This window comes from Anser anser, assembly GCF_964211835.1.
Source record: "Anser anser genome assembly, chromosome: 12".
NCBI lineage: Eukaryota > Metazoa > Chordata > Aves > Anseriformes > Anatidae > Anser > Anser anser.
Window position 1 is genome coordinate 7,497,618 of NC_139733.1, and position 14,058 is coordinate 7,511,675.

Genomic DNA, 14,058 nt, shown 5'->3' on the forward strand with positions numbered 1-14,058 from the left:
ATCAGTCTGAATGTATCAAGCACCGGCCTCAGGAACCAAAGGGAAGTGCCAGTTGTATTTCTCACTGGCACCAGTGGTACGGAAGAGCTATCCTTGCACATTTTCTGGTAGCAGCATTTCAGCGAGTTGCAAGATAGACAAAGGCTTTTTGACCACCATTCAGTTTGGGTTAAGTTAATCACAGCTGTATTAAAAAACAGGAAAAGCTTTGCCACCAGAGAAATTTGTCCCACGATACCGTATGTCTGCCAGAATTTTCGATTCATCAGAACTTAAACTACAAAAAGCCAAGAAAACAGAAGTTGGAACATACATTAAGCAAGCAAGCAGCTTCAGTGATGACAGCGTAACTGGAAATTCTTTGCAGGCGTTCCATCTTTAAATGCTGGAGAACTAATTAAAGTAACTCTGTGAAACTATCACTGTAAGAAGAGATGCGCTGACGAGGCCATGCCCCATCCAAGATCCTCTTTTTCTCATGGGGTGAATAGGAACAGAGATGCACTTGCAGTGATTTCCGATTCTTTGCCTCAGTACCGACCGCGCTCCGCAGGCTGCAAGAGCGTGGGCACTCGGGGGGGACTTGTCACTGCGGCATTCTGGAGGTGAGCAGCTGGTAAGCGGGACTAGCCCATCAGGAAGTGCTTCACAGCACTGTCGCACAGCACAGCGTGTTCCATGGGACACCGGTCTGAGCGTCAGACCAACCTCTGTCTATAGGCCACCATCCAAAGGCACCAGAAAAAACGCCTGCTTGTTGGCTGCATCCAGGGCTTATCAGCTCATCACTAGCAGAGCTGCTTGTTGGGCATGTGACTTTCCTGTGACCAAGTTTTCAATTTTGGTACTGTACTAACTCTGGATTAACAGGGCGTTACATTCATGTCTTAAATACGCAGGGAATGGGAGAAGCCAAAAAATAAACATAGCCTTAAAAAGACCCTGCACCATGAACTGAGGCGTGCCTTGTTCTTCTTAGTCTTCACCCACAAGCCGGCTGTGCTCCACCCAATCAGTAACAAGCGTGTGCCCAGCCTGCCCGCTCACCCCAGCCTGAACCCCAGGGCCCTGATAACATGAACTTGCACAGAACCAGTTATCAGTGCTTCAGAGGGTAGATCAGAGGGCAGGAGCTGAAGCAAAACTCCCCGGGTCTTAGTTCACAAAGGGCAGACCAGCTTCTGCTCTCCTCTCCAGAAGGACAGGGGACTTGCGTGGTTTGTTTTTGCTGTTGTTGGTGTTGTTTTATTTTTAAACTTCTCAGATCCTCCTGAAGAAGCAAGGATGAGAGGTTCAGACCCGTACAGGTAGGGACCAGCTTCCTTCCCTCATCCCGAGGCACCACTACACACGAGAAGGGAGAACAAGGCGACAACAAGCACGCGTACGCTTCTGCCCTGGCCTCCTCTCACAATCCCAGCGCTTCTGTCTCAGCCCCCATTCACGTCCCCCTTGCCACAACCAAATCACCATCCTTGCCCCTGACCTTTACACACAGTAAACATGAACCGAAGAGATACAGAATGAAGCTAGGACAGCTAAAATAAAATTCAATATCTTAATTATGCTGCTGTTTTGTTCACACAAACCTGAGAATGACTGACAATGGATCACAAGAACAATGATTAATCATGCAAGCATGTCCTGTTTGCAAGGGGCACAGTGCAACAATCAGCATCTAAACACTACTTTAGATACTCCCATTTTCCAAGAGTTCACAAGCTATCTATACAGGAAAAAATATACCTGCTTTACCTTCACTGTATCCTAAAGTTTTGGCCTCTTGTTAAAGAGAGAATTGACACACTCGGCAAGTATTCTGAGTTTCTGGCAGACTTCCTCATCTTCCACGTCTTCAAAGATATCACGATTGCATCACTATTAATCCATTACGCATTCTGATTCCTATTGTTCAGTGACTGCATTTTTTTTGAGCTGCCTTTTTCAAAGCTAAAATTTAGACAAGGAACAAAATCATGCACTTTTTTCTTGTAGGAAGAATATCTTTTAAAAGTATCTCATATAAAGACAAACGAGAGCCACAGAAACGTCCCTCCTGAAGTTTGAGAAGGCCATAATACTTCCAGCATTTTCCTCAGGCTGACGTTTGTTAACGTTTTTTACATTGAATGTACGTTTAACACCCAGAAAAGATACATCAAACAAATACAGTATTTTTAATCGTTCTTTCATATGTTATAGAAAAAAAATGGTTTTCAGGATTCAGCTCATACAGCTTGTATTTTTTTCTACATAAATACCACTCTCTAGCCTTTTAGCTTCGCTACCTTTAGATCCATGAAATATCAGGGGCATTTTGGGGCACATCCATAACAGAGCTTAGACTGAAACGCAAATTTTTAAGACAAAAAGCGTCCATAAGTACACGTTAGAAACAGAACAAACTCCTTCGAGGGCCGTTCCGAGCTGAACCCCGGCCCTGTGCCAGGCGACACCCGGTGACAGCAGCCCAGCGCGCACACGCTTTGGATCGATTCAGCTTCACTGAACGGATGCCGCCCGCCAGAGCGGCGAACCCGGTTCTGTTTGTTTCTTTAAAGAAGAAAGCGGAGGAAAAAAAGGGTGCGTGGAGGCACGGGGCCGGCGGGACCCGTCCCCTCCCAGAGCTGCGCGGCCCGGCCCCGCGGCCGCCTGCGGCCGGACGAGCGGGCGCCCAGGGGAGCGCGGTCCCTTCCGTCGCGCCCGTATCGCGACACGACAGGCGGATTATTGCCAGCGCGTCCCCGCGCCGCGAGCCGAGGGCCGCCCGTCTCCAGGCTGCCCCCGCCGCTGGCGGGGCGATAAGGAAAGGCCCGGCCCTGCCCGGCCGCGCACCTGGTGAGGCCCCGGCCCGCCCCCCCCCCTCCCCTCCCCTCACGCGGGGCCCGGCGGCGGGGGAGGGGCGCTCTCGCCCCGCCGACCAACGGCCGCACCTGGCAGTGCGAGACGACGAGGCTCTGGTTGCCCTCCCCGTGGTACTTCCATTCATTCTCGTCCATCTTCTCCACTTCCATGCCCGGCCCGGGCCGCCCCGCCGCGCCCCGCGGGGACGGTGCCTGCCGCCGGCCCGCCGCCCTCACGCCGCCACCATGGCGGCTGCGCGCCGCCCCTCCGCCCGCCGCGCGGGAAGGCCCGCCCGGCACGGCACGGCACGGCACCGCCCCGCCGCCATCTTCGGGCCGGGCAGCCCCGCCCGCCGCCGGCCTGGGGCCGGGCAGGAGCTCGGCGACGGATGCCTCTGCGCTCCCGCGCCCGGCCCGGAGCCTCCGTTGCCCCCCCAACGTTGCCCCCCCGGGTGAAGCCCCCGGGTGGCGTCGGGTTGAGAGGCCGGAGGCGAGGGCGTGCCGTTCTCCAGGCCACTCGTCCTTCAGGCACGTCAGAGGCTTAAAGCTCTATTAAAGCGTTAAGGTGTTTCCTTCTTCTCAGCAAGGCTGAATTCCACATGAATGAAGTGAACTACTGTTAGACAAGTTGTCTAAACATCTAAGCTAGCTGTCAAAAATACAGGGTCAACTTCTGGATTCCTTAGTCCAGTCAATTTTGAGTTTTGACCGCAAAGAACAAAACTTCAATTACCATTTAAAATTTACCACTAACAGCTTACAATTTTTCCCTCTCCTTTCTCCCTCAAGAAGGTACTCCGTGACAGTGACCTTGCAAGTGGATGTTACCTTCTGATTTCCTTTCATAACAAACATGCTATTTGAATAGTACCCAACTATGACTTACACAGTCTTTAAGAAGTCAAAGCAAAGAACATTATGCTTTTTTCCAAAAGGAAAAGATGAACAGAAGGCTGAAAATAAAACCTTCAAGAATCTGCCATAAGTCATTGATTTTTTGTGTTGTGCTGTAGCTTAAATAATTTATAACCTAATTTCAACCAGATTTTTGAAAAATAAATGGAGTCTAAACAATATATGCTTCCTTTTTGCCAAAAGGTTGATGGATATGCACTTGTCCTTTTTATTTAACAATATGCTATAGAATCGTATGAAAACGTGAATCCCTGACTCCTTTGGCCATTTAATAAAGACAAAAATAATGTCAGAGGGATGTTTAAAGTATGTTTGTCACCTTGCATGTTTGCTAAGTTCCATTATTATTGTGTAATAACAGATACATAAAAAAAGAGAAAAAAAGTGTTACCCCATCTTATCCAAAAGTGGTAGAAGAATTTCATTCAACGTTATGTACAAAACTTTCAGTGGAAGCGTTATTCCACAATTAATGTACATCAGACACATAGGATGTGAACACTTAATAGGTTTACATGAATAAAGACAAATAATATGTTGACTTGTAGTGGCAGAAGTAATTTGTCTTAATAGAATCAACTTGTAATACTAGAATTTCTTTGAAGTTTTCATACCTCTAAAAAGTACACAACTACACAGAAAAATAAAGTAGAAGCTGAGTGCAAGGGTGAAAAAACAGTAAAACAAAACCAGAAAACACTTAAGTTTTAATGCAATCACTGTCTAGCAAGTGACTTCACTTCTTCCTCCTGCATTGCATGGTACACAATTACCACTTTGCTACATTGCGGGGGGGGGGTCTGAAAATGCATTGGTGAAACTTTGAAATTAGAGGGACAAAAATTTAATAACATATTTCTCTCTATGTTATCAGTTTAAGTGTTACTTATTTTAGATATTATCTACAACACACACAAACTTAAGTATCTTAGGCTTCTGTGCTGTTAATGATGTTAAAGTGTTACTTAACTGGAATTCCTCCAGCATAGTCTTGTGGTATAACTACAGCTTGTGTAGACATACCTGGATTAGTCTTAATTAGCTACCTTGAGGACTAGCACAGCGCTCAGTGAGCTTCAAAATCCTTCTGAGGATCTCAGTAGATAATCAGGTGTTTGTGGTATTTTAGTATGTAAATAAGCTATGTTAAAACTGCATCTGGAATGTGTAGGGTAATCATACCTCCAGTTCTGCAGCTCCCCTTAATCCCCTCACCTTTTTCTTTATGATGGTGTTTGAAGGCGTCAGGAGAACACCACAGGCTTAAGAATACATTTCCATTTTCCAGATTCTACAACTGTACCAGGTGGCTCTGTTGAGCTTTGTGTCACAGTTCTTCTTTCTCTACACTGTCAGGGACACAAAAAAAACACAAACCTTAAATACAGCCTTTAAATCAGTGACCTCAATATACTTAGCTGTGCAAACGGTCTCAATGCAAGATAAATAAAAGACTTTCCTACAAAATAAAATACAAGAACACTGATCATATGACATTCTTATAAGCTAATAAAATACTATCATGTAAAGCTAGTCAAATGTTTGCAACCAGGAGAAAACAGCCTTCCTGTCTCTTTACGTGAAGGTAAACAATACATTAGCTAATACAAAATTTCTTCCCAGCCTATTGTCTATCATCCCATGCTTGTAGTGGTATGTTTTTGTTTAAATTTGGTTTAAACTGTGGGACTAACCACCAACTTCACATCTTTAGTTTATTGATCTCAGCTCTCCTGGATTATCCCCAGTACACAGACCTTTCTCAGCCCACCACAATATGACTCCTCTCCCACCAGCAGACTTCAGCTCTCAACTTTTGTCACATCCTTTCCCCAGTCATGCCACAGAATTACCAACGCGGGACTCGCACGCATGCGGTCTTTTATATAGCTTGTCAATTTACCAAGGAATAAGAATGACATGGTTAAAAATGGTCTTATTTAGTCTGAGGCTAAAACAAAACCAGGCAAGTGTTTTGCGTTAATATTCTGATGGCTAAGCAAAGTTCATTAAATCCAGGTATCAGGAAAAACAGTATTACTTGAGACTCATGATAGTCAGATGCCAATAACATAAATGTCTTGTAAGCTTGTGAGAAGGATTTTTGTTGTAAGTTGCATCTTGGTCCTGCAGGTCACCAAAATGAAAGGATTCTGTAAAAAGATTATTCTGTTATTTTTTAAAAAGAATAAACATGACACAGAAGATCCTATCCTGCAACCAAGAAACATCTGCCTGAAGAAGTTATTTAAAAATCAAAAACTCCAGACAAAGAGTCTAAGAAAGCTGAATGTACGTAACACTAAAATGAAATTATTTTTCTTTTTCTTAAATTAAAATTAATTCAAATGATTAAATTATGTTTAATGAAGATTACCCGACAGTTTTATATTACACTCAAGCCATCCATAATGGAGTATATTGATGTAACTCACACCTCATTACAATTCTAAAGCTTTACCTTTTTTATCTGGATTATGCTGCTGCATAATCTCCATGCCTTATTTTTCTCTTGAATCCATGATTGATCTACATAATTTCATGCATATGCTAGAAATCCAGAAAACCTCATGCTTCAGTTGTCATTTCACCATCTCACAATCTGAGCAGCATTGACCCAAAGCAGGGGGGAATAAATGTGACTAATGTGTAGTTTGATGGAGGGGAGGTGGTTTTTTGTTTGTTTGTTTGTTTTTAAAGGAAAGCATACCTGGTACTTCCAACCATAAGAAATATTTTAGTAGCTAAGAAAGTTGATGGCTTTGGAAATAAGTATGTAGCAAGAAAAGGTGACAAGGTCAACAACATACACACTGTTAACCAACAAGAGCTTGCATACACTTACCCAGCCAGCAGTAACTGCAGATGTGAATCAACAGGCAGGTTACATTGCTAGAGCCTGGTGAAGGAGGAAATGAAGTTAAAGACCCAGAGCATAGATAATTTCATCTCTATATAGTATATAAAATGCAGATGAATTGTCAGAACAGGTGAGATTTTTATACATAGGCAAGATCCTTAAACACTGTTTTCCATGGATAAGAGCCCTGTGTGTTTGCTGAGAGGGGAAAAAAAATTAAAAAAAAAAAGACATCAACAAAACACTACAAATGAGCCAGGATACGGGAATGGATACACATCATGGTGAATTTTTTAAATGAGTAAGAGAAAATAAATGGAAAAGGAGATTAACTAGAAACTGCAGGAGGCCTTTAAAGCAGAACGTTATGGTGAAACCCTAGTAGCTTTGATAAGGTATTAAATCAGAATGGAACAAGACCAATCCCATCTAAGCACCTCCTTAAAGTCTGCTCTTACAGCATTTAATCCTGAGGGCAAGGAAGGAAAGATGAAGGGATAAAGAGCTTTTAGGTCTTGCCTCGTATGAAGTGACATACCTGCAACTGAAAAACAAAATGCTCTTTACAGGAAGAGGTGAAAGCCAACTACCAGAGTTGTGTGTATGATTTTTTGCTGCTTTTGCGACAGAGCAATGCTTCTTAGGGCAGGTGCTGTGTGTTAAACTATCAGCCCCCATCGGACACCCTTTTGCAACATGCGACTGCCCCAGGCAACACCACATGGGCTGACATCACCTGCACAACCTCTTGTGCTTAGCCCTTGGGCCTGGCAGTGGTTAAAGTAGAGGACATCTTAATTTTTTTTTTTTTGGCACGAGCCCTGTATGACCATCTTTAAATAGGCAAGGGAAATACACTTACTTACCTAGTTTTTAGCTCAAGCGCTATTGTTCAGCTATGCCCTTTTGTGAAAGACGTCAAAACCTTCTCAGGCTGAACTCCTGGTTCATGAAGTACAGTCTCCTGAGGATTAACTACAAATTGACATAAACTCGTGACGCCTTACATTTCAGCTTATACCCCAGAATGCCAAGCTGCGTAACAATATCAAGAGATGGCACAGAAGGACCATGTAGCAGTTTTTAATTGATGAATCCTGTGTTACCCTGACACAGCCAAATACTTCAAAAGACAATGCCGCAACTTCATAGGTACCAGATTTTTATTGACTGTGGTGGAGCGATCGCTGTATTCAAACAGCAGCACCTAAGATGAATCCTTCGCCGCCCTTCCCCTCCTTCTGAAGCCAGCTCCCTCGAAGGACCCGGTTACTGGCACCGCTATGACTGCAATCAATAAACAGAACCTATAATTGCAAGAGAGATTTTCTCCAAACTTTAAGCATCAGTTTAACCGTTATCTCCAATACGTAAACACAAATACTATGCAGTTTCACAAGCACAGAAGCCAATGTAAATACTATACTATCTATACTCTACTATACTATCTCCAAAGGGCAGCCTCGTTCACATTTCCAATCTGGACATACATTCCTGTCCCCTCTTTGCATTGTTCTTAGTCCACTTACACCCATGTGGCAAGTCAGAGCAAATTATTCATCCAACGAATGGTCAGATTTTCTCACGTTGATTTTTTTCTTATTATGTTTTAGTTCACTCAGCAAACCACTATGCCACTGCACAGCCACATAAACCCTCCAACTCTCATTAAAGCAGCAATGGGAACACAACCAAAAGTGGTGGCGAGTGTAGGATTAGCCATTTTTTAGACCTGACTGATCTGATTATGAAACTGTACTTCTAGCCCTACTGCAGAACCTCCCAGCAAGGTGATGGGGGGGGGGGGGGGGGGGGAAGATGGATGCTTTCAAGGAAAGAAGGGGAAAAAGCACAGAATGAACAGATTTCTAGGTGTGCTCTGAAAACGAGCAGAGGGCACATCACCCGCCTTGTGAGCACAAGCCACATCACTCAGGCAGTCCACAAGCTGCCATTTGCAGTGCTCCGACTCTCCAGGGAAAAAAAAAAAAAAAAGGGCATCTGCCAACCCTTTATTGCCAGACCTACCCATGTTCTGGATCTGTGTTATCACAGTATCAGCTATAGCATGTTCTACTTAAGTGCTTTATTGATTTAAAACAGCAATTGCTAAGAGAATTGTAGATTGTTACCTTTAAGCGCAATGAAGTGGGTATTTATCAAGTGATTGTGAAATCTTTCTGACGAAATGCTTGGCAAAAGCAAGCGTAAAACAATAAAAATAAGAACTGCAATGGATATGAAAGTATTTCACTTGGAACAAAAGTGAATAATAAGTGTGCATCTCACATCTTTCCCACAAGTTTCTAGACAAAAAGTAAACCTAAGATGCTCTCAAACCTAAGAGCTATTCCTAACCGTGACAGGAAAAGGAATACCCCAAAATATATAAAGATGTTCTAGATCTCTCAAGTCAAGACTTCTGAGGAATTAAATTTCAGATGACGGAGCAAGCATGAATTCCAGACCAAGTTTACACTTCTTAAACAGAAACAGGCCCAAAGAACAGTGAAGCCCCTTCTCATGCAAGGCGTGGTACCTTGGAAGGCACCAGTCAATGCAGTATGGATGTACAGATTCCAAAAATATACCTGGATATTCTACTTAATGGTTGATTTTGAACCTATTTCATTATGAGACATTAAGAGTGCAGAGAAGAGACAAAAATCATATTTAGAGATAGATTTAATTATAATTAAAGTAGGGAGATTGGTGAAAGTTATACTGACAGATATCAGAAACTTAATTGTAAAGTGTTAGAGTGATTCTGCTAGCCAGCCAAAAAGAAACAGACCAGAAGCACTTCAGTGATGATAACTGTTCTCCAGCTGGAAATAATCATCTGGAAAGAGGAGGTAATCTGACAAAAGCAGGCAAAGTAACATAACAACTAAGAAAAAAATCCTCTGTTATTTGATTCATGAGACCTCAGGAGAAGTAAGTAAATCCATCAGTACCAGCCAGGCCAATCTCAAAAGTACTAATCACAAGGTAGCCTCGTGTCTATCAAACGTATTTCCAATTTCTTACCCCGCACTGCAACAAGGAAGTAGAAGCCATTCACTTGACCTCCATTACTTCTGGACGTGGAGGAAGAAAAGCAGCACTGCCAATGAAAATGAAAGATTTAAATCACTCTTCCTTAAGGACCCAATTATCAATATTTTGTTCATCTGTTTTTCTAGGATTTTACTGTGTTGCAAAACGCAGTGGGAGACAGCCTCATCTACTGGTTTGAGGAGATACAGTCAGGTGCCTACACAAAGCTTAACACTCCTCCCCCTTGCACCTCCCATGCCTCAAAGGAAAGTCACCTTTGTTGTTGTTGTAGCACTACATAACAGAGCAATAACAGAGCAGCAGCAAAAAATATTTGCCCACACTCCTCACATGGCTGGAGAGATCTCGGATAATCAATTAAAAGGAGAAGCTCAGAGTCTGCTTTCTACCTCCCGTTTATTTGTAGACAGACAAGTCTAAAGGTAAGATTGCTCAACACTTCCCCTTATTTTGTTCTGCTGTGTTTCTTGTGATTTTGCTGGAATATCATGATGTTCCTGATCAGATCTTCCATGGGACTACTTGCTTCAAACAAGTGCTTGATAGAGATCTTTGCTGCTGTTTTTAAGTTAATTTCAAAAACTGAGAAAAAGAATATGCTGCTTTATCTCATTGAAGGTTAGATGTAACAGCACTTCTTATTAGTAAGTCTGTACATTGAAAAAGTCATGGAACAGTGGCAACTAGCACGGTATAACTTCACCACCATGAAGCTAAGGATACATCTTTTGCTGCCTTTTTAGTCTCAGTTATGTTAAAATCTAAGCTTCTGTATTAAAATCTAACCTTCTGCTAAGGTATGCACGTAATTTTAACGTTGACATGAGCTAATTTCTGAATGACTGACTTCAGTCCCAGTTTTCTTACAAAATCCATAAAAAAACAGCCATATAGCTGCACACACTCCTCAAACATCCCCTACACATCTCCCCAGCCCTCATGCTTCTCAGGGACCTTGGATCTATGGATGAGGCTGACGAGGTGCAGCTGTGAGCAGCCACGCTGGGGCCTCTGCAGCTGGCTTGGAAGCCCCCCACACAAGCACAGGTCCTCATGGCCACGGGGCTGTTGCTGCCGGGGAGCAGCAGAAGCATCTGTTCTACAAAGCGAGGCAGGCACCAAAGGGTGCAGCCTGGTGGCACTGAGCAGAGCACATCTGGTGGCAGCAACCAGGCACAGCCCCAGGCTGCTGACCACCACTGCCTGGCACTTACAGCACCCATGCACAGTCAGGGCCAGCGAGGTACAAGGCCAAGCACACCTACAGCACGTCTCTTCCCTCCTGCAGACTGTCCCCCTGCTGCTTTTCCACGGGATTGGTCTTTACCTTCACTGCTGCTGTGTGTCTTACGCACAGGTTTGCTCACAAAGAGGATTGCTACGCCTAAGTACTGAACCAATCCCCCTGGGGTCTCTTCATCGAACCACATTATGTCACTGGTCCTAACTGGTCTAAAGTTAATAGTATTTCCAAATGAATCATTTGATTTTGCTGAAGTTAAAGCTTTAATGTCTGTCATTATTTCATTATCCTGATTGCAAAAAGTATTTTAAAGTACATGGGTCACTGAAGGTTACTTACATTACCTTGGCTTCACAACTCCGTACTTCCTTTAAACAGGACTGATCTTATTTTCAAAGGACTGATCGGTTCCAGGTCCCATTTAAAGCAGAAGGCTCTGCATTCACTTAACACTTCAGAAAGTCAGGCCATGCTATTTTAACATCTGTGCTCAGATGGGAGAGCTCAGACACAGAGATGTATAGAAAAAGGTTAAAAGTAGATGGAAACAAACTTCAATAGGAACGAGCAAGCAGATGGTACTTATAAATGCACTTAAAATGCAAGAAAAGGAAACAGAAGCAAATAAAAGAGAACAAGGAATGTGCAGAATATCAAAGACCATAAGCCTGAACTGTTATTTTGCATTCAAATTGCATTTCAGAGATTAGTCCTAGAATACTATTTATTATGGTGTGAAGAATCATACCATGGCTAACTCTTTATCAAGGGCACTACGATAATTAGACAGCGTTGTATAAAGAGGCTTTACAGGAGATTTTTCAAGAGACTAGATCCATATTGATCCAGTGGGAAAAAAATATATATACAATTTCAGGAATAACCTGTATTACCAGCCAAAACATGGTCACCACAAGCGACTCAAGCAATTAGTCAAGGGGAAAAATAGAGAAAATAACAACACAGCATAACCAGTACTTATCTGTACTCTGTGTAGCCATAGGAGCTGCGTGTACGTTAACCTTCCTCAACAACTCAGGATCTCGGAGAGGTTTAACAACGTTTTAGTGGAATATCCTCATAAAAGGACCCCTTTGTCACCAAAGACAGGTATGATCTTGCCCTCTAAGCTTCTAGCTTTCCCTCAAATCACACACCTAGTATTCAGTTTATGAACCCAAGGGCCCTGCTGAATTTTGAGAAGAGTCTGAGCCTCCTGGTCAATTTTACTCCCCTCTCTCTCTATACCCACTGCATCCCTCTGAGCATCATTTTTCCCCATTTAGCTCTTTCTGTAGGGCATCCTTTGCCAGATGGACAACCCCATGTTCCAACTGAATGCCAAATAATTCTGCTAACATCATCACTTTCCAGAAACAAGAGACCACTGAACACAGTGACATAAAAAGCCACCTGAAAGGAAAAAACAGATAAAGGGCTATCAGGAATTTTATCTTCCTAACAATGGATTTTAGAAGTGATGCTTCATCTCACAGTCAAAGATGGCTTACTTAATAACCAGTGAGATATAAACATTTTTATTTCTGCTGGAGTATTCTACTTGCGATACTGTATTTGAGAAAGATGGTATACTGTGGCTTTTAGTTATTTTTCTGAATATATAATTCCTGGCACATTTAAGAAATAAGAATACAAATACGTTATAGTAAATGATGTGCACAGCAAAATAAAGGTTTGCTTTAATGAAAGAAAATATTGTGAATAGTTTTTCCATCCTTCCCTTTGTGATCATTGTCCTACATTATTTCACAAAGCATGTTCTTCATAATTCAATATCGAATAGTCTAATACAATACAGAAATCCAAGCCAGAGATCAAATTGAAGGATATTCCCAGGATCATTGCGTGAACAGTAGCACCTAAGTTACTATTAGAAGAACGGGCATTTTCAGAGCTTTCATGGAAAATTGCTTAATAAACCTGCCGCCAAATGTCTTCCCCATTTCAGTGCCTGTTCAGTCCATTAAACAGAATTGTTTCATTCAATCTATCGCCATGACAGAGCAAAGATGAACCAAAGAATCGCTCTTCAGGACAAGCAATTTAGGTGCTAGCTATTCCCTGCTTCCAAGAAGACGCTTTGCATCTCTGTTAAGCTGTGGCTCTTGGGACAGTTGGGACAGGGACCTGCTGCCACCTAAGAGCACACAAACCACCACTTTTACTGCCCTTTGACAGTCTGAAGTGTCAGCAGAATAACAGCTCCTTCTAAGGCAGTAGAGAAGGTGGAGAGCAGATCACCGAGTTGCTGAAACTCAAGACCCCTTACTGAGATGCAATTCTCTTCTGCTCTTTACTGACATCATTCTTTTCCCTTCCAATTACACCAAAACAAACCTTTTATAACAATTTGCTCCATCCTACCTCTTTTCAGATGCTTTGAGAGGCATTCTCCACCTATAAATGCAGCCATCCAAGTCCAGTATTCTTTATACCAAACCACACAGGCAACATAAAATAATAGTTTACTTTATGTGGAAGTTAAGTTTAAAACAAGTTTTGTCTGTAGCTTGTCTAGGTTATCACCTGCGCAACCAAACACACCTGCAAGAGAAATCAGAGGAAATAGGAAGGAGAATCCCTTTCTCTGACCCTAGCTGGGACCAGGTGACAGGTATTTGCCTCATCTGTTCCCAAAAAACTCATTGATGGACATTCTGCGGGATACCTTCCAGTGCACAGCTATGCTGAGCTGATGACTAATTTCAGTCTACTTTGCTGCAATAAATAGCCACTAAATATCCATTCTTTCTCTAGCCAAGTGACTAAAGGGAACATTTCCATGCTAAATGTTTATTAAAAAAAACCACAAAAGCTGCATTTCCTGCCTATGGTTTGACTTCCCTACCCCCATGATAGACAGAAAAACAGACTTCCAAAGAAGGAAGTCCTCAGAAGTTATATGGAAAGTTATCAATAGAAAAAGTTGCTCTACCATTCCTACAAACAAAAAGATAGGCACGTCCATGTACATATTAGGAGTAAGGAGAAGTGACAGCAAACTTTCACAAGCACCATACTGTTCTTTTAGACCGCAATGCATGATATAATGCTAATTGCCCTTTCTTGCTATCAGATTTTCAGGCATACTCCTGTATTACTGCCAGCATAAAATA

General features: G+C 42.7%; 1 protein-coding gene and 1 long non-coding RNA gene across 5 annotated transcripts in view; one reads left to right on the forward strand and one right to left on the reverse strand.

Annotated features, from left to right (window-relative positions):
• Positions 1-9,872, reverse strand: part of IPPK (inositol-pentakisphosphate 2-kinase) — a 35,917-nt gene extending 26,045 nt beyond the window's left edge. Inside the window, exons 1-5 of one of the 4 annotated variants that reach the window (XM_083796558.1) lie at positions 9,649-9,785; positions 7,485-7,593; positions 6,604-6,657; positions 5,800-5,911; positions 4,974-5,107 (exon numbers count right to left, since the gene is read on the reverse strand). Coding sequence is in view for 1 of the 4 variants with exons in the window: in XM_083796557.1 (XP_083652683.1) it covers positions 2,934-3,014 (81 nt within the window). In the remaining 3 variants the exon portion in view is untranslated. Of the gene's footprint in view, positions 1-2,933; positions 3,128-4,973; positions 5,108-5,799; positions 5,912-6,603; positions 6,658-7,484; positions 7,594-9,648 lie in introns of those variants that run through there. The other 3 variants (XM_083796559.1, XM_083796560.1, XM_083796557.1) reach the window with 3 other exon arrangements.
• Positions 9,873-9,959: 87 nt separating this feature from the next.
• LOC310880556 lies at positions 9,960-13,442 on the forward strand. The gene is made up of 3 exons (XR_014571754.1): positions 9,960-10,100; positions 11,919-12,031; positions 12,208-13,442. It is a non-coding gene; the product is annotated as an uncharacterized lncRNA (long non-coding RNA).
• The last annotated feature ends 616 nt before the right edge of the window (positions 13,443-14,058 follow it).